Source organism: Oncorhynchus keta, chromosome 6, assembly GCF_023373465.1.
Source record: "Oncorhynchus keta strain PuntledgeMale-10-30-2019 chromosome 6, Oket_V2, whole genome shotgun sequence".
Lineage (NCBI taxonomy): Eukaryota > Metazoa > Chordata > Actinopteri > Salmoniformes > Salmonidae > Oncorhynchus > Oncorhynchus keta.
The window spans coordinates 33,859,050-33,879,667 of NC_068426.1; the positions used below are offsets into that span (position 1 = coordinate 33,859,050).

At 45.5% G+C, this 20,618-nt stretch overlaps 1 protein-coding gene across 1 annotated transcript; it reads left to right on the forward strand.

The window, feature by feature from the left end:
- Positions 1–27: 27 nt before the first annotated feature.
- On the forward strand, positions 28–20,074 carry LOC118385412 (inactive carboxypeptidase-like protein X2). Its single transcript, XM_035772536.2, has 21 exons — positions 28–928; positions 5,617–5,925; positions 6,132–6,176; positions 6,401–6,484; positions 6,716–6,760; positions 6,862–6,915; positions 7,004–7,063; positions 7,710–7,787; positions 8,418–8,527; positions 11,964–12,103; positions 12,431–12,515; positions 12,607–12,751; positions 12,952–13,031; positions 13,273–13,396; positions 13,528–13,724; positions 13,936–14,109; positions 14,650–14,781; positions 14,975–15,230; positions 15,823–15,962; positions 19,075–19,174; positions 19,310–20,074. The coding sequence occupies exons 1-21, from the start codon at positions 685–687 to the stop codon at positions 19,903–19,905; spliced, it is 3,198 nt and encodes a 1,065-aa protein (XP_035628429.1). The 5' UTR covers positions 28–684; the 3' UTR covers positions 19,906–20,074.
- Positions 20,075–20,618: the final 544 nt, after the last annotated feature.

Genomic DNA, 20,618 nt, shown 5'->3' on the forward strand with positions numbered 1-20,618 from the left:
GGGAGAGGGGGATAGAGGGAGAGGAGAGGAGAGGGGATAAGAGAAGAATGCCTACGGAGGAGCGAGAGGGAGAGGGACAGACGGGAGCCAGGAGGTGTGCTGTGTAGCTGCTTCTGAGACTCCAGACTCCTGCATGCATCTGCGGTTCCTTTCCTTGGTCTCTGCCAGGAGGCTGCTTAAAAACCCTGAGCCCACAGCTATATCCTCCTCTCCTCTCTCTGACACACCACCAAACAGGACTAAGTTCGATACACATCTGCACACCAAAGTTTTCACCACAGCCTTCTACGAACCAAAACGTTCTACACACCAAAGATTTCAACAATATTTTCTTCAGTCTCCAGGCTTTTAGAGACTTCAAGCTCTTAGAGACTCTTCAAGACAGACTGACTCCGGCTGAGACGTCTTCTAAACCTGAGGACTGTTGGATGGTCTATTGTTGTCGTCTAGCACATGCAGGTCATCTGTTAGCTGACTACTCTGACTGGTCTGTGTGAGAGACTGTGGGTGGCCTGAGGATTTTGTGCGTCACTAAAACATTAGTTGGCCTATTTGGTCTGCAACCTTGCCTTTGTTTCGTTGGTGCAACCCAGAGTGACTGAGAAATCCTGCACAGCAGATAAGGCCTTTTTAGAGCTGGGGTCAGGTTGCACTGCGAGTCCTGGTTCTGAGTGTAGGAAGAAGATGAGGGGTGCAGGGTTGAGTTTGTGGGTGTCTCTGGTCCTGTGCTGCTGGGTTCTGGGCTGGGCTGGAGGTGTAGAGGGACAGGACACTGCACGTGTCCAGACACAGGTGAGACAGACTGGACCTGTGGCACGTGGGAGAGAGGTGGAGGAAAACAGGGAGGAGGTTATGATGGATGACCCTGGCGTGGAGGTGGAGGAGAGCAAACCAAAGAAGAAGAAATCTCCAGAGGAGGTCGAGGAAGGTAAGAGGTTGCTCCTTCAGTTCTTCTTCTTCTTCTTCTTCTTCTTCTTCTTCTTCTTCTCTTTCTTCTTCTTTTTTTGTCCTCTTTTTCTCCTTGACTGTATCTTCCTGGTGGTCCATCAACCAGCAATCCCTTTAACAACCTCTTGGGAACAAACTTACCAAAGACTTGGCCCAGTTTTCCCCTTTGTTGCGTCTTGTTCACAAACATGCGTGGAGACAGAGGCATTGGCAGAGACGATCCTGGTCCTGTAGAACTCCCAGCGGAATGATTCCCACACACTCCTCTCTGAAACACGTGTGCATGGAGCCAACCAACGTGGTGTGTCTCATCCAAACCCAACACGCCTGATGCTGTCGGCTCTGAGAGAGGAGGGTAACGGAGCTGTAGCACTTTTCTATAAGGTTGTTTCTCTATAGTTTAGATATGTAATAATAGTATTGAACAATGTGTGGGAGCCCGAGTCGTTCCTTGAGCCTCTTACTGTCAAAAATTACTCACAATTTCTCACTCACAATTTCTCACAGGCAGTGGGAAACATCCCAGTTCAGCAGTGTGCATGTGCGTGTGTGTGTGTGTGTGTGTGTGTGTGTGTGTGTGTGTGTGTGTGTGTGTGTGTGTGTGTGTGTGTGTGTGTGTGTGTGTGTGTGTGTGTGTGTGTGTGTGTGTGTGTGTGTGTGTGTGTGTGTGTGTGTGTGTGTGTGTGTGTGCTTGCATGTGTAGATGGCAAACACATCTGGTCTGTCTCATGGTAGAAGCGGGGTGGTAAGGGGTAGAAGCAGGGTGGTAAGGGGTGGTTCAGTCGGTTTCCTTTCCATCCCTTCATCATCCTTCTTTTTATAACCCTTCTCTCTTTACCTTCCTCTTTATGCCCCCCTAACTTCCGTTAGGATCTGGGGACTCCGCTCAGGTGTCTTTTCACGCTTTCTACAATAGGTTAGGTTGTGAGTAAGTGTGTTGTTGCGTGTGTGTCTGCATGCATGCCTGTGTGCGTATGTGTTGCTAACACTACAGTAATTCAGGGATGAGGGAGAGGGTTACTGTCATATACACTTATTTAGCGGTCTGACAGCATTTTTGTGGCAGAACCAACACATCTTGGGTTTCACACTTTACATCATTTATCTGAGAGAAAATATTGCATTGTCTGATTGAATACATTATAACATCTTTCTGCATACCCAGGCCATCAATTTCCAGACTACTTTTGTGTAAAATACAAAAACATTTTCACAGTAAGGAGAGAGGCAAACACTGGGCCCAGTTATAACAATGGAATTGGTGTTTAATGTGTGCACTATTACATTTTCCACTGCAAAGCCACAACTCTACTAGTTCTTTCCAAATCCATTCCGGGCGGTTAGAATTAGGCTACATTTTTTTTTTAAAGGCTGAGTTTGCAGAACCGGGAACCACTGAGTGATCTTTCATTTGGTTGTGCTGCAGGGAGATATAATTATGAACAAAAACTGCTTGATTTATGCATTTAACTTGTCATAAAATGGCATGATTCACAGTGCCAAAGACATCTCACAGGGATCCAGGAGTGCTTCCTTGTTTTTACCTTCAATAAAAAAAAATTAAAAAGATATCAACGTATATTCATGGGGGGGGGGACAGCCTTCTTCAGGCTTGAGTTCTCACTTATTCATTGGTTAACAGCACTTGGGGAAAATCCTTACCTACCAATAAAATGTTAGTGGAAAAGGTGAGTAGACAGAGAAAGAGCAGACAGTTTCCTGGGCAGTGTATTTAGCTGGCCTGTGTGTGTGTGTGAGGATGTTGACATTTACATTTCAGACAGCTAGGTAATGCTGTGATCATGGAACCATAACAGAGCTGCAGGAGCAGGTCTACTGAAGTCTACCGGGGAGAAAACAAGCACTTCTTTGTCTGTTACAGTCCTGTGTCCGTCTGCTAGTCTGGGGATAGTTATGTTAATACTCTGTGTGTTACAGTCCTGTGTCTGTCTGCTAGTCTGGGGATAGTTATGTTAATACTCTGTGTATTACAGTCCTGTGTCTGTCTGCTAGTCTGGGGATAGTTATGTTAATACTCTGTGTATTACAGTCCTGTGTCTGTCTGCTAGTCTGGGGATAGTTATGTTAATACTCTGTGTATTACAGTCCTGTGTCTGTCTGCTAGTCTGGGGATAGTTATGTTAATACTCTGTGTATTACAGTCCTGTGTCTGTCTGCTAGTCTGGGGATAATTATGCTACTGCTCTGTGTATTACAGTCCTGTGTCTGTCTGCTAGTCTGGGGATAGTTATGTTAATACTCTGTGTATTACAGTCCTGTGTCTGTCTGCTAGTCTGGGTATAGTTATGTTAATACTCTGTGTATTACAGTCCTGTGTCTGTCTGCTAGTCTGGGTATAGTTATGTTAATACTCTGTGTATTACAGTCCTGTGTCTGTCTGCTAGTCTGGGTATAGTTATGTTAATACTCTGTGTATTACAGTCCTGTGTCTGTCTGCTAGTCTGGGGATAGTTATGTTAATACTCTGTGTGTTACAGTCCTGTGTCTGTCTGCTAGTCTGGGGATAGTTATGTTAATACTCTGTGTATTACAGTCCTGTGTCTGTCTGCTAGTCTGGGTATAGTTATGTTAATACTCTGTGTATTACAGTCCTGTGTCTGTCTGCTAGTCTGGGGATAGTTATGTTAATACTCTGTGTATTACAGTCCTGTGTCTGTCTGCTAGTCTGGGGATAGTTATGTTAATACTCTGTGTATTACAGTCCTGTGTCTGTCTGCTAGTCTGGGGATAGTTATGTTACTGCTCTGTGTATTACAGTCCTGTGTCTGTCTGCTAGTCTGGGGATAGTTATGTTAATACTCTGTGTGTTACAGTCCTGTGTCTGTCTGCTAGTCTGGGGATAGTTATGTTAATACTCTGTGTATTACAGTCCTGTGTCTGTCTGCTAGTCTGGGGATAGTTATGTTAATACTCTGTGTATTACAGTCCTGTGTCTGTCTGCTAGTCTGGGGATAGTTATGTTAATACTCTGTGTATTACAGTCCTGTGTCTGTCTGCTAGTCTGGGGATAGTTATGCTACTGCTCTGTGTGTTACAGTCCTGTGTCTGTCTGCTAGTCTGGGGATAGTTATGCTACTGCTCTGTGTGTTACAGTCCTGTGTCTGTCTGCTAGTCTGGGGATAGTTATATTAATACTCTGTGTATTACAGTCCTGTGTCTGTCTGCTAGTCTGGGGATAGTTATGCTACTGCTCTGTGTGTTACAGTCCTGTGTCTGTCTGCTAGTCTGGGGATAGTTATGCTACTGCTCTGTGTGTTACAGTCCTGTGTCTGTCTGCTAGTCTGGGGATAGTTATATTAATACTCTGTGTATTACAGTCCTGTGTCTGTCTGCTAGTCTGGGGATAGTTATGCTACTGCTCTGTGTATTACAGTCCTGTGTCTGTCTGCTAGTCTGGGTATAGTTATGTTAATACTCTGTGTATTACAGTCCTGTGTCTGTCTGCTAGTCTGGGTATAGTTATGTTAATACTCTGTCTGTTACAGTCCTGTGTCTGTCTTCTAGTCTGAGGGCAATTGCATGGATGACTAGTCTCTTTCCACAGCTGCAGTGTCTCTGAGTATGGCAAGTCTCTGAACACTTTTGATTACAAACTAGTTTTAAAAAAAAGTTTGTTAACCATAAGTAAACTGCTTTTAAATCATTATATGAAATAGTAGTATTCCACAATACTTTCCTGGGTGAGCACTGTAGCTCTACAACTCAACTTCTTGCTTGGTGCCGGGACTGAAGTGTAAATGATTACACCGTTAATGAAGCATTATCCACAAGCCACATCGAACCAACCAGGAACCGTTGGACAGCTGTCGACACTCAGAGAGTTGAAGGACCGTCAACGCGGTGGGTTTGAGCTTGGCCAGCTGGCTGCCTGGCCTGCAAACCAAAACAAAGCAGTGACCTGGCTGACCCTGTCTGTCCCTACAAGGGCTCAGCATCATTGCTGAACCCTTGAACCCTGTGGGAGAGGGAGAATGTGTTCAGGCCTGTCTTTCAGGAAATAGGTAAGAGAGGAGAGGGAAAGAGAGGGCAAATGGATATATCTGTGGAGAGATTTCTCTCTCCCTCTCTCTCTCTCTCTCTCTCTCTCTCTCTCTCTCTCTCTCTCTCTCTCTCTCTCTCTCTCTCTCTCTCTCGCTGTAGTTAGTGGTCCCGTCTTCTGTTCCAACCTTTTAGTCTCTTTCTCTAATTGTCTGGATGGAGCTAGGGTGTAGTAATGGTGGTGGTCATTTTTTATTAAATGCTTTTTCTCACACTCTCTCTCTCTCTCTCTCCATTTCTCTCTCTCTCTCCCTCTCTCTCTCTCTCTCTCTCTCCATCCATTTCTCTCTCTCTCTCTCTCTCTCTCTCTCTCTCTCTCTCTCTCTCTCTCTCTCTCTATCTATCTCTCTATCTATCTATCTATCTATCTATCTATCTATCTCTCTCTCTCTCTCTCTCTCTCTCTCTCTCTCTCTCTCTCTCTCTCTCTCTCTCTCTCTCTCTCTCTCTCTCTCTCTCTCTCTCTCTCTCTCTATCTCTCTCTCTCTCTCTCTATCTCTCTCTCTCTCTATCTATCTCTCTCTATCTCTCTCTCTATCTCTCTCTATATCTATCTATCTCTCTCTCTCCTCTCTCTCTATCTCTCTATCTTTCTCTATCTCTCTTCAGCCAGGGCAAAGAAAGCTGCAGAGAGGGAGGCCAAAGCCAAGAAGCAGAAAGCCCCCAAGGCACCGAAAGCCACCAAGGCACCCAAGAAGCCCAAGGCTACCAAGGCACCTAAAGCCACCAAGGCACCCAAGAAGCCCAAGGCTACCAAGGCACCTAAAGCCACCAAGGCACTCAAGGTCACCAAGCCCAAAGCTACGAAGGACTCCAAGACGACTGGAAGGAAGGACGAGGTGGTGGAGCCAGTGGCCAAAAGACCCACTCTGGAGGAAGAGGAGGAGAAACTGCTGATTGAGCTGGGCTGGGATAGATGTACTTATACAGAGGCTTTAATAATAATGTGACAGATGTATATTTGATATATACAGGGCTTTTCTAAGGACCCCAAAATGCTTTACAATATTACGTTAGTCTTTTAGTGGGCTGTAGGTTTCAGTAGACAATATAGTCTTTTAATGCAGTGCGTTGGTTTGTGACTGAGTAGAACGGTTGGTGACTTAACAGAACTGTCTCTGCAGTGATTCCACCTGTGACTCCCAAGGAGCCCCAAGAGCCAGGCCAGGGTAAGAGATGGTTTGATATCAGACAATGGGATCACACATGAGAAATCAGCTTATCTCTGTGCTATGAGCTGGTTCTTTTCACTCGAGACCTTTGAAAACGGCAGGTCACGTTCATGTAACGTTTCAGTGTAATCTCATTCATTTGCAATGTGCAGGTGTTGTAGCCAATAGTTCTCTGTTGACTCTGCGTTGGGGTTTGTGTGTGTGTTGTTTCTGCCCAGTAGACAGGAGACCCTCGGGGCCCACACCACCCTCTGCTGGATCCAAGACCCTGACAGAGCATGACCAAGATTACTGGGATGCCAAGCGTGCGTCTGACATGACTCAACAGTCACTTTCAATCCAATCTTCTCTGTTTTGACGCATGAGTTCAGCTTGGCAGAGATTATGATCATACGTCATCTATGAGAAATTGCAAAAAAAAGCAAGACACTAATATTGTCAAAGCCTAATGTTCGTGACAGTTGAGAGGAAACACTTTCATGTAGATAAAACTGTTGTTGTTCAGCCCTCTAAGACATCTAAACGTCTGTTTACAGCTGACAGAGAGAGGACCACCACTGAGGTCATTATGTATGTACCAGGTAACAGCCAATCCCGTCACGTAACAAATTACAGTACTAGTTTCAATCGTTTATTTTGCATCTATTTAACACGCACACAAATAAATGTATTTTTCTTTCAGAGGAAACCACCGTACCGCCCATGCCCTGGTATGAAGAGTATGATTATGCAGATTGTAGGTACACCACCTGCCTGTCTGGTTATTTATCATGCTCTGGAAGAGCACTCCCCTCTGTAACGTCCAACCTCTGCTCTCTCCACAGTGGCAGCTAAGAAGCTAGAGGAGGAGGCAGAGAAAGCTCGCAAGGAGAAGGAGGAGAAAGGTCTGAATCTTTCTGCCAGGAAGAACCCTGTAGCTCTGTCCCTTTTAGGACACCCTTATGTGTTAATTCCTCACTTAGGCGACCTGGGCTGTTTATGGGACACGGTATGTTATATCCTGTGGATTGCGACAGTGTCAATATCGGGGAGTGGAAGGAGAGAAGAGTCAATCGCCATGTGGCTGTTGGAGAGAGAATGGGGTGGATTGAGAAAGAGAGAAAGGGGGAGAGGAAGGGAGAGCGATAAGGAAAAGAACAGGGTTTATCAAAACAGCTGCTGTCACGTGTTGGCGCCCTGGGCCTCAGTATCAGTGAGACAGACAAGGGGGGGAGGGATGAAGAGAGGGAAGAAGGGAGGGAGGGTAGGAGGGTGGTTGGGGTTCATTTTGAGTGTGTGCAGAGCAGGCGGAGAGATTTCAAGTGTACATTTGATGATGTAAAGTGGAGTTAAATTCACCACTCGGTGTAGGCCTATCAGGATAGTTTCATAGAGTAAACTGAGCCATCTGTTTATGAGAATATGCACGGAGGGTTATTGGAGGGTAATGGAATGGCAGTAACTGCGCAGTGCTATACCGGCAGCACATATGAGAGGACAGTATTTGATGCTTGCTGAGCTGGAGAGTAATGGCTGTGTCTTACACCACAGTGGAACGGCTGAGGAAGATGTGGGAAGAGGAAGAGGAGGAGAGGCTGAGGCAGATCCCGTTACACGCCGAGTCCAAGAGTAAGAAAATCACCTCAATACCGGTTTTCATAATCATATTCACCAATGATCAGCTTCAACTTTACTTGAACCCCTAACCCTATACCCCCAAACCTTCCCTACAGTAAATGTCTCAGTCTTTGATATGTGAGTGTTTATCTGTCGCAGTTAGATACTGTTGGAATGCTGCCCTGTTTTCTTCTGTTTCCTGTAATAAACTTGTTTTCTCCCCAATCATCCTTCTGGTCCGGCCAAAAATAGATGTTTACTGTACAGTCAGACTAGGAGACGACTAGCCTGTTCTCTCTTTATCTCACCGTCATCTTCTCTTCCAAGTACCAGATTTGAGACTCGTGTTATGGCCTCCGAGACCTCATAAAAAGGAAAAAGAATGCTATGAGAAAGCAAAAAACGTTTTGCAGCACTTGAAAACAACCATTCCCTTATAGCCTTTTCAGAATTTTAAAAAAGCATTGTGTGTGGTTGTGGGTGAGTGTGCGTGTTTGTGTTTGTGTAAGATGTGGTCAGTATTGGACTGTGTTTTTAGCCTGTTGCTCTTGACGACTACAGACCAAAACATTTAGCATGGCTGACTGAACTGTTTTGGTGTGTGTCCCATTAGTTTTCAGTTGTTTTGTTTTGTTTTCCCAGAATGCCCTCCTCTAGGCCTGGAGTCCCATCGTGTTGATGATGACCAGCTGCTGGCCTCGTCTCAGTCTCACCATGGCTTCTCAGCTCAGAGAGGCAGGCTCAACATGCAGGTACACAGAGTACACTATAGTATAGAGATACACAGTACTACACCATAGTATTGCCTTGTCTCAGTCTCACCACGGTTTCTCTGCTTAGAGGGGCAGGCTCCACATGCAGGTACACACTGTATTGTATAACAATATACTACATAACATACACACCATAGTACTGCAGATATACTTAGAATACTACATACTGGACACCAAATAAAATAAAATGTTATTGGTCACATACACGTGTTTAGCAGATGTTATTGCAGGTGTAGCAAAATGCCTGTGTTCCTAGCTCCAACAGTGCAGAAGTATCTAACAATTCATACCAATACACACAAATCTAAAAGTAAAATAATGGAATTAATAAATATATAAACGTTAGATTGAGCAATGTCGGAGTGGCATTGACTAAAATACAGTAGAATAGAATACAGTAAATACATATGAGATTAATAAAGCAGTAATGTAAACATGATTAAAGTGACTAGTGTTCCATTATTAAAGTGGCCGTGTCTATGTATAGCAGCCTCGAAGATGCAGGGTTGAGTAACCGGGTGGTAGCCGGCGAGTGATGGCTATTTAACTGTCGGATGGCCTTGAGATAGAAGCTGTTTTTCAGTTGCCTTAAAGATAATAGCGGGGTGAACAGGCTGTGGCTCGGGTGGTTGATGTCCTTGATGATATTTTTGGTCTTCCTGTGCTGTAGGTGTCCTGGGGGTCAGGCAGTGTGCCCCCGGTGATGTGCCGCATCACCCTCTGGAGATCCCAGTGGTTGTGGGTGGTGCAGTTGCCGTGCCAGGCGGTGATACAGCCCAACAGGATGCTCACAATTGTGTATCAGTAAAAGTTTGTGAGGGTCTTACAGGCCAAGCCAAATTTCTTTAGCCTCCTGCCGTTAAAGATGCGCTTTTGCGCTTTCTTCACCACACTGTCTGTGTGGGTAGTCCATTTCAGATTGTCAGTGATGTGTACGCGGAGGAACTTGAAGCTTTCCACCTTCTCCACTTCGGTCCCATCGATGTGGATAGGGGCTTGCTCCCTCTGCTGTTTCCATTGTTGGGTAATCAGTCCTACTGCTGTTGTGTATTCTACAAACCTGATGATTGAGTTGGAGGCGTGCGTGGCCAAGCAGTCATGGGTGAACAGGGAGTACAGGAGGGGGCTGAGCACGCACCCTTGTGGGGCCCCTGTGATGAGGATCAGCAAAGTGGAGGTGTTGTTTCCTACCTTCACTACCTGGGGGTGGTCCGTCAGGAAGTCCTGGACCCAGTTGCACAAGGCAGGGTGCAGACCCAGGGCCCTGAGCTTAATGATGAGCTTGGAGGGTACTGTGGTGTTGAAGGCTGCGCTATAGTCAATGAACAGCATTCTTCCGCAGGTATTCCTGTTGCCCAAATGGGATAGAGCAGTGTGATGGCGATTGCATTGTCTGTGGATCTATTGTGTCGAATTGAAGTGGGTCTAGGGTGTCATGTAAGGTAGAAATTGTATGATCATTAACTAGCCTCTCAAAGCACTTCATGATGACAGAAGTGAGTGTAGTCATTTCGTTCAGTGACCTTTGCTTTCTTGGGTACAGGAACAATGGTGGCCATCTTGAATCATGTGTGGACAGCAGACTGGGATAGGGGGAGATTGAATATATCCTTAAACACTCCAGCCAGTTGATCTGCCCTCGGCCGGCAGCCTTACGAGGGTTAACACGCTTAAATGTCTTACTCACATCGGTCACGGAGATCGAGAGCCCACAGTCCTTGGGTGCAGGCTGTGTCGGTGGCACTGTGCTATCCTCAAAGCGGGTGAAAGGGGTGTTTAGCTTGTCTGAGAGCAAGACGGTGTCTGCGACGTGGCTGGTTTTCCCTTTGTAGTCTGTGGTTGTCTGTAGACCCTCCCATACGTATCCTGTCTGAGCCATTTAAATGTGACTCCGCTTTGTCTCTGTACTGACGTTTTGCCTGTTTGATTGCCTTACGGAGGGAAGAATTACAATGTTTGTATTCAACCATATTATCAGTCACGTTGCCATTGTTTAATGTGATGGTTCATGCTTTCAGTTTTGCGCAAATGCTGCCATCTATCCATGTTTTCTGCTTTGGGTAGATTTTAATAGTCACAGTGGGAACAACATCCCCTATAGACTTCCTGATGAACTCAGTCACCGTGTCCATGTATACGTCAATGTTATTCTCAAAGGCTACCCGGAACATATCCCAGTCCGCGTGATCAAAACAATCTTGAAGCATGGATTCTGATTGGTCAGACCAGCGCTGAATAGACCTTAGCATGGGTACTTCCTATTTGAGTTTCTGCCTATAGGAAGGAAGGAGTAAAATGGAGTTCGGATCTGATTTGCTGAAGGGAGGGCGGGGGAGGGCCTTGTAGGCATTTCGAAAGGGGGAGTGTTTTACCAGAGCGAGTACTACAGCAAAAGTGTTGATAGAACTTTGGTAGTGTTTTCCTAAAATGTTCTTTGTTAAAATCCCCAGCTACAATAAATGCGGCCTCAGGATATGTGGTTTCCAGTTTGCATTATGTCCAGTGTAGGTCCTTGAGGGCTGTCGTGGTATCGGCTGGAGGGGAATATACACGGCAGTGACTATGACCAAAGAGAATTCTCTTGGGAGGTAATACGGTCTGCATTTGATTGTGAGGTATTCTAGGTCGGGTGAACAAAAGGACTTGAGTTTCTGTATGTTATCACAATCACACCATGAGTAGTTAAAATAATCATGAAACATACAGCACCGCCCTTGTTCTTCCCGAAGAGTTCTTTATTCCTGTCTGTACGATGTACTGAGAACCCAGCAGGCTGTATGAACGGGAACAGTATATTCCGAGAGAGCCATGATTCCGTGAAAGAGAGTATGTTTACAGTCCCTGATGTCTCTCTGGAAGGAGATCCTCGCCCTGAGCTCGTTTACTTTATTTTCCAGAGACTGAACATTAGCAAGTAATATATTTGGAAGTGGTGGATGGTGTGCACGCTTCCTGAGTCGGACTAGAAGTCCACTCCGAATACTTGTTCTCTGCTGGCGGCGTCTTGGAGCAGCCTCTGGGATAAGTTCAATTGCCCTGGGGGGTACGAACAAAGAATCCAATTTGGTAAAGTCATATTCCTGGTCGTAATGCTGATGAGTTACCATCGCTCTGATATCCAAAAGTTATTTCTGGCTGTATGCAAAAACACAAAAAAAAACGCTCTGGGCTAAAAATGTAAGAAATAACACAAAATACTAAGTATTGCAAATTTGCTTAGGAGCTAGAAGCAGAGCTGCCATGTCTGTCGGGACCATCTTGCCACCATAGTACTGGAAAATGGGCTCCCCCTCTAGAGACAGGTTCCTCTCAAGGTTCATTCCTACCTAGGGAGCTTTTCCTTCCAACTATTTCCTCAGATCTTAAGAGGATGCTGCATGATTGACCAGTTGAGGGGATAATCTTGTCTCCCCAGAGTTCCGGTGATGACGACGGTGTGTACGGGGGTGCGTGGTGCGCAGAGCCAGAGGAGAATAACCACTGGTTTGAGGTGGACGCTCGCAGAGAGGTGGAGTTCACTGGAGTCATTGTACAGGGCAGAAATTCAGACACAGTGTAAGTCCTGCTGTCCGGGGTCACAGCCCTGGGGTCACTGCACTGTTCACACAGCCAGTGCCAGTTGGAATCCCCATTAGCCTGCACAATTGATTTGAAATGAACAACACATGAAATGAATACAAACCAAACACCATTCACATCAATGTTTTTTTAATCCATTAGATAAGCAGAATGCTGCAAAAATGATTATAGGGAAAAAGTTATAGGAAATTGAATATTTCCTGTGGAATCAACTGGCACTTTAAATGTTAAAGATTACACAATGTTGGCTATTCGTATGACTTATAAAGTCTCTTTCTCTCTCTCTCTCTTCCTGTATTTCAGAGAAGATTTTGTGTCCACGTTCCACGTGTCCTTCAGTAACGACAGTCGTGATTGGACGGTGCTCCACGATGGCTATGCGGAGTGGGTGAGTGACCTCTTAAGATTGGTCAGTGCAGCTGCCAATTTATTATCTCAACTTTCCTCCTCTCTAATCTTTCCCCTCTCCATCCCTCCAGTTGTTCTATGGCAATGTGGATAGGGACACGCCAGTGATGGTGCAGTTTGATTGGCCAATTGTGGCACGTTACATCCGTATCCTTCCCCAGAGCTGGAACGGTAGCTTGTGTCTCAGAGCTGAGGTCATGGCCTGCCAACTGCCAAGTGAGTACAATACAATGCATAACCCCATCACCTCAGTGAAAACATCCCCTCCAAAAACTCCAGAACCTCATCACGTCCCTAACTCCATCACCTCATAACCTATAAAAGGATCATAATCACGCCCACAAACATCCCCGTTACTCTCCCATTTGAATTCCACCACATGCTTCCAATGTTGTTCCTCCCTTCACTCCCCGCAGGCAGCTTCCGCAGTGAGAATGAGGTCCACCCCACAGACGACCTGGACTACAGACACCACAACTATAAGGACATGAGACAGGTGAGTCTAAAAGGAGAGTGGGGCACAGGTGGGTATGTCAGGTGAGATAGCCACTGTCCCTCTTTCATCTCTCCCTCATCCCTCTCTCTCTATCCTCCTCTCCCACTCTCTCCTCCTGCTCCATCTCCCCCTCCGCCCCCCCCACCTAACACATCACTCTCCTCTCTCCCTCCATCTTCCCATATCTCCCTTCCTCTCACCCACCTCCCTTCTCTCTCCTGCCTCCCTCTCTCCATCCCAGATGATGAAGGTGATAAATGAGGAGTGTCCTAACATCACAAGGATCTATAACATTGGGAAGAGTTCTGCTGGCCTGAAGATGTACGCCATGGAGATCTCTGACAACCCCGGGGAACACCAGACAGGTGTGTGTGTGTGTGTGTGTGTGTGTGTGTGTGTGTGTGTGTGTGTAATTGGTGAGCCATACAGCAACGGACCTCGCACACATACTAAGTGATCACAAAACACTGTCACATAAAGACATCTTACTCAACAGGTGAGCCGGAGTTTCGCTACACGGCGGGTCTCCATGGCAACGAGGCGCTGGGGCGGGAGCTGCTCCTCTTGCTGATGCAATTCATGTGTAAGGAGTACAATGACGACAACCCCCGAGTGCGCCGCCTGGTGGAGGGTGTGAGAATACACCTGGTTCCCTCACTCAACCCAGACGCCTACGAACTGGCTTACGAGATGGTGAGGGACCTGGGCTCATTCCAGAAAGATGCTCCAACAAGGGATATATATGTTTTAATTGATGAAACGGGAACCAATGTAACATTATGTTGTTCTTCCCATATCCTATTTCTCTCCCCACAGGTCCCAATCTGCCTGCTCTAAGAAGTGTATTTGCAATAATCTCTCCAATAGAGATTACATTTTCTCACCTCTCCTCTCTCGTCTCCAGGGCTCTGAGATGGGGAATTGGGGTCTGGGACACTGGACGGAGGAGGGATACGATATCTTCCAGAACTTCCCGGACCTCAACAGTGTTCTGTGGGGGGCAGAGGACAGGGGCTGGGTCCCACGCATTGTACCCAATCACCACATCCCACTCCCAGAGAACTTCCTCAATGGCTCTGTGAGTGTTTGGGCTCGAGACGTTGTTGTTTCTGTTATTGATTTTCTACTGTCCAATTTCCAATTATACTAGTCTCTATTTTCTCTCTCGCTTTGTCTCACTCTTTCTCTCTCTCTCTCTCTCACAATTTCCAATTACACTAGTCTCTATTTTCTCTCTCGCTTTGTCTCACTCTTTCTCTCTCTCTCTCTCACAATTTCCAATTATACTAGTCTCTATTTTCTCTCTCGCTTTGTCTCACTCTTTCTCTCTCTCTCTCTCTCACAATTTCCAATTATACTAGTCTCTATTTTCTCTCTCGCTTTGTCTCACTCTTTCTCTCTCTCTCTCACACAATTTCCAATTATACTAGTCTCTATTTTCTCTCTCGCTTTGTCTCACTCTTTCTCTCTCTCTCTCTCACAATTTCCAATTATACTAGTCTCTATTTTCTCTCTCGCTTTGTCTCACTCTCTCTCTCTCTCTCTCTCACAATTTCCAATTATACTAGTTTGAATTTCTGGGGTGACATCTCTATTTTCTCTCTCTCTCTTTTTGTAGGTTGCCCTGGAGACCAAAGCTATCATTAACTGGATGGAGCGGACCCCATTTGTGTTGGGAGCCAATTTGCAGGGGGGAGAAAAAGTAGTGGCATACCCGTTTGATATGCAGCGGCCTCCAAGGGCTGCAGGGGTGGGTTTCGGTTGTGACTGAAATAAGACAAAGCAGGAAAAGTAGTATCCTATATCGGGAATCTTTATCTCGGGAATTTCAGACGTACCCATAGATTTATATCTGCACAGGGATCCAATAGTATAGGATGCCATTTCCAGCCCTGCTATCTTCTATTACATTAACATAATCTGATTCCTGTGTCTTTCAACAGACGTTGGGGTCTCGGCGTGGGTCTCGGCCCGGTATGGACCATGAGATGAACGAGGAGACGTGGGCCCGGATGCAGCGTCAGAACGGGGACGCGCTACGGGAGACGGCAGACGACACCATGTTCCGCTGGCTGGCCATGTCGTATGCCCACAGCCACTTGACCATGACAGAGACCCAGCGGGGCTCCTGCCACACCGACGACATCTCTGGGGGACAGGGCATCATCAACAGGGCCAGCTGGAAGCCTGTGGTGGGGAGTGAGTGTCAATGGGGACGGGGAAAGACGTGAAGAGTGGAGGAGAGGCGAGAGAAGAGAGGAGTCTGAAGGAAGGGCACGGGAGAGAGATAGGGAGAAAAAAAGGAGAGAGAGTATCAAGGCTCAGGAAAAGACCCAGATGCAGTCAGTTTCGAGGTAACAAAAGTTTATTACAAAAACAGTGGGGCAGGCAAATGACAGATCAAGGGCAGACAGAGGTCAGTAAATCCAGAGCAGAGTCCAAAAGGTACAGAACAGCAGGTAGGCTCAGGGCAGGCAGAATGGTCAAAACCGGGAGAACGGGAACTAGAGCAAGACAGGAGCACGGGGAAAACGCTGGTATGCTTGACAAAACAAAACGAACTGGTAACAGAGAACACAGGTATAAATACACTGGGGATAATGGGGAAGATGTGCCACACCTGGAGGTGGGTGGAGACAAGCACAAAGACGGGTGAAACAGATCAGGGTGTGACAGAGAGAGAGGAAGAAATAAGTATGAAGAATCAGGTTAAAGAGAGATAGAGAGAAGCAGACAGTGTTAAGAAACTCCATCTCATGTTTTATACTTCCCTCATGATTTAAACCCCCAGGTATGAATGACTTCAGCTACCTGCACACTAACTGCTTTGAGCTGTCCGTCTTCTTGGGCTGTGACAAGTTTCCGCACGAGAGTGAGCTGCCTTTGGAGTGGGAGAACAACCGAGAGGCACTACTGTCCTTCATAGAACAGGTCAGAATACACACTACCAAGACGACATTAATTTAATATTATCTGTTTTTTGAATGCATTTTACTGTGCCTTTTGTTACTTTGTTATTTTATAAACATTTGGTATTTTATTAGGATCCCCATTAGCTGTTGCAACAGCAGCAGCTACTCTTCCTGGGGTCCACACAAAACATGAAACATAATACAGAACCTCATTAGACAAGAACAGAACTACATACATTTTTAAAAGGCACACGTAGCCTACATATCAATGCATACACACAAACTATCTAGGTCAAATAGGGGAGAGGCGTTGTGCTGCGAGGTGTTACTTTTTCTGTTTTTTGAAACCAGGTTTGCTGTTTATTTGAGCCATATGAGATGGAAGAAAGTTCCATGCAATAAGGTCTCTATATAATACTGTACATTTCTTGAATTCGTTCTGGATTTGGGGACTGTGAAAAGACCCCTGGTGGCATGTCTGGTGGGATAAGTGTGTGTGTGTGTCAGAGCTGTGTGTAAGTTGACTATGCAAACCATTTGGGATTTTCAACACATTGTTTCTTATAAAAGAAGTGATGCAGTCAGTCTCTCCTCAATTCTTAGCCTGGAGAGACTGGCATGCAGTGTATTTATATCAGCCCTCTGATTACAATTAAGAGCAAAACGTGCCGCTCTGTTCTGGGCCAGCTGCAGCTTAACTAGGTCTTTCCTTGCAGCACTGGACCACACGACTGGACAATAATCAAGGATAGACAAAACTAGAGCCTGCAGAACTTGCTTTTTGGAGTGTGGTGTCAGAAAAGCAGAGCATCTCTTTATTACGGACAGACCTCTCCCCATCTTTGCAACCATTGAATCTATATGTTTTGACCATGACAGTTTACAATCTAAGATAATGCCAAGTAATTCAGTCTCTTCAACTTGTTCAACAGCCACACCATTCATTACCAGATTCAGCTGAGGTCTAGCACTTAAAATATTTTGTACCTAATACAATGCTCTTAGTTTTAGAGATGTTCAGGACCAGTTTATTACTGGCCACCCATTCCAAAACAGACTGCAACTTTTTGTTAAGGGTTTCAGTGAATTCATTAGCTGTGGTTGCTGATGAATATATGGTTGAATCATCAGCATACACAGACACACATGCTTTGTTTAATGCCAGTGGCAGGTCATTGGTCAAAATAGAAAAGAGTAGAGGGCCTAGAGAGCTGCCCTGCGGTATCCCACACTTTACATGTTTGACAGACGCTTCCAATTAAAGAAAATCCTTTGAGCTCTATTAGATAGATAGCTCTGATATCCACGATATGGTGGCAGAGGTTGAAAAGCTATAGCACTTAAGTTTTTTCAACAACAGGTTATCGTCAATAATATCAAAGGCTGCACTGAAGTCTAACAGTATAGACGTCACAGTGAGGTACGAGCGAAACACGGGATCCCTGGAAAGAGGGAGGAAAGAAAAGGTTGTCAAATACCTACCCATCGCCCCGATCATCGCAAAACAGTTCAAACTGAGCACACAATCTTCTTATTATCAATTTCTTTCAACCAATCATCACTCATTTGTGTCAGTGCAGTACATGTTGAGTGCCCATCTCCATAAGCATGCTGAAAGTCTGTTGTTAATTTGTTTACAGAGAAATAGCATTGTATTTGTTCAAACACAATTTCTTCCAAGTTTGCTAAGAGCTGGCAGCAAGCTGATAGGTCTGCTGTTAGAACTAGTAAAGGCCGCTTTACCACTCTTGGGTAGCAGAATTACTTTGGCTTCCCCCAAGGCCCGAGGACAAAGACTTTCCTTTAGGCTCAGATTCAAAATATGACAGATAGGAGTGGCTATAGAGTCAGCCAGCATCCTCAGTAGCTTTTCATCTAAGTTGTCAATGCCAATCATTATTGATAAATAACTATTTTTCTACCTTTCCCGCACTAACTTTACAAAATTCAAACTTGCACTGCTTTTCTTTCATTAGTTTTTTATGCATAAATATAATTGCTCACCGTTTGTCGTGGGCATTTCCTGCCTAAGTTTGCCCACTTTGCCAATTAAATAATCATTCAAATTGAGTTGAGTTTGTCTTTCTGCCCATCATGTCATTTAAAGTACTCCAAAGTTTTTTTTCCCATCGTTCTTTATATCGTTGATCTTGGCTTCATAATACACTTTCTTCTTTTTGTTGAGTTGAGTCACATCATTTCTCAATATGCAGTAAGCCAGACAGACTTATTAGCCACTCCTTTTGCACATCTTTCAACCATACAGTTGTTCAATTCCTCAACAATCCATGGAGTCTTAACAGTTCTAACAATCAGTTTCTTAACAGGTGCATGTATATCAATAATTGGAAGAAGCAATTTCATAAATTCATCAAGTGCAGCATCTGGATGCTCCTCATTAATCACATCAGACCAACAAATATGTTTAACATCATCCACATGAGTCACAGCTAAATCTTTTGTATCATCTCTTATACACAAATTTTAGGCCCAGCTGTTGGAACTTTGGCATTCCTGGATGTAGCCACTATATTGTGATCACTGCATCCAATGGGTACGGAAACAGCTTTAGAACAAAGTTCTACAGCATTAGTAAAAATGTGATTGATACATGTGGGTGATCTGGTTCCTGCAGTTTTTGTAAACACCCTGGTAGGTTGATTAATAACCTGAACCAGATTACAGGCACTGGTTACAGTAAGAAGCTTCCACTTGAGAAGACAGCTTGATGAAAACCAGTCAATATTCAGGTCCCCAAGAAAGTAAGGGTGGCAGGTGGCCTAGTGGTTACGAGTGTTGGGCCAATAACCGAAAGGTTGCTGGATCAAATCCCTGAGCTGACAAGGTAAAAAGACAAGGTAAAAAGGTGTTGTTTTGCCCCTGCGCAAGGCAGTAACCCACTGGTGCTGAAGACGTGGATGTTGATTAGGGCAGCGCCCCGCACCTTTAATTCAGATGGGTTGGTTTAAATGCGGAAGATACATTTCAGTTGAAGTCATCTAGTTGTACAACTGACCAGGAATCCCCCTTTCCCTTATATGCCACTGAGTAAATGCTGTACTTGATTGAATTGCGCCCAGTGATGTCATCTGAGCGTTGAGCCCTGATAGAGGTTCTGTTTCCTGTGCCAGGTGCATCGTGGGATAAAGGGTATAGTAAGGGACATGGAGGGCAATCCTCTGGCCAACGCCACCATCTCTGTGGAAGGTATCAAGCACGATGTCAAGACTGGTAAACCTGCATCTACACACACACAGCATATCGCAGAGGAAGACCAAAGACAAATGTACATGGTAGTTCCTTCCAAAATGATATGACATTTCTGATCCTCTCTTTCTGGTCTTTCCTTTTCTCACCCCTCCGTAGCTGCAGCCGGAGACTACTGGCGGTTGTTGAACCCCGGGGAGTACCGTGTGATGGCCCGCGCCGAAGGCCACACTCCCCAGACCCGGCTGTGCATGGTGGGCTACGACTCCGGGGCCACCCCCTGCAGCTTCACCCTGGCCAAGTCCAACTGGGATCGCATCAAGCAGATCATGGACCTCCACGGCAAGAGGCCAATACGGCTTGTCACCAAGGCACCACCCCAGGCAGGAAGTGACATCAGTGGTGGAGCCGTTGGCAGCATGAACACCACAACGACGGACACCGGTGGCAGGGCAGCCGACTCACAGAATGCTAAGAACCTCCGCCGCTTACGGCTGATGCGCCTGCGCCAGCTGCGCCTGCGGAGACTCAGGGCCAACCTCTCCACCACCACGACCGTTGCCACCACGACCACCACACCGGCCCCCACCACGACGGCGGAGCTGGTGACCGAGAGCACTACTTCCTGGTATGACTCGTGGTTCCCTGTGGAGAGTTCGTACACAGAGCCCACGCAGGCCGAGATCCTCACGGAAATCCAGGAGTCAGAGCCCACACAGGACTACATCTTTGATTACAAGTTTGATGATTACTAAATTGAATTGCTAAAGTAACACATTACAGTTTGTAAATACACAATCATAGCTAAAAGGCATTATTCAAATTGTGGGAAATAAAAAAACAATTTAATTCCGTCTCGTGCTGAAAGACAATATTGTAACTGCATTTTTTGTAGCACTTTTTATATTAAAAGAATAATACTTCTTTGGTGCTCTTCTATTAATGTCTCATGATGGTTTTACATTTATTCTGATATATTTTTGTGACGCACACACATTGATCAGAGAATAGGGCAGTCTTTCTGTGCAGATGAGGGAGTCAAAGGCATGCTAACGGTATTATTTACTCAGGCAAGCCTACTCTGAGGTATCTAGCCTTGCTATTATGTTGCGGGTCAATTTGACCCATTTCCACTTTTTGAGTCGTCTAAAATACCAGTTAACCTCTTTTTCGCCATGAAATTAAATGACTTTTCCTCATTTAGGGTCATGAACCTTCACTTTAAAATGTGGACACACTGATGTGTTGTGGAATGTCTGTCTAGATTGTGTATAAAAACATGATGTCGGAGGTCATTTTGACCAGGAGGCTTTCATGTGTATAGATAAATCCAAAATAAACAAGTGTATTTGATGCATTTTGTTTTGACTGGTTCTGGTTGCAATTTTATAATTCTGTTTGGGTGAATAGGAGCTTTCCCCAAGCTTCTCCTTCTCAGTGCGAGAGCAGCTGGTCTCTGACACAGGCG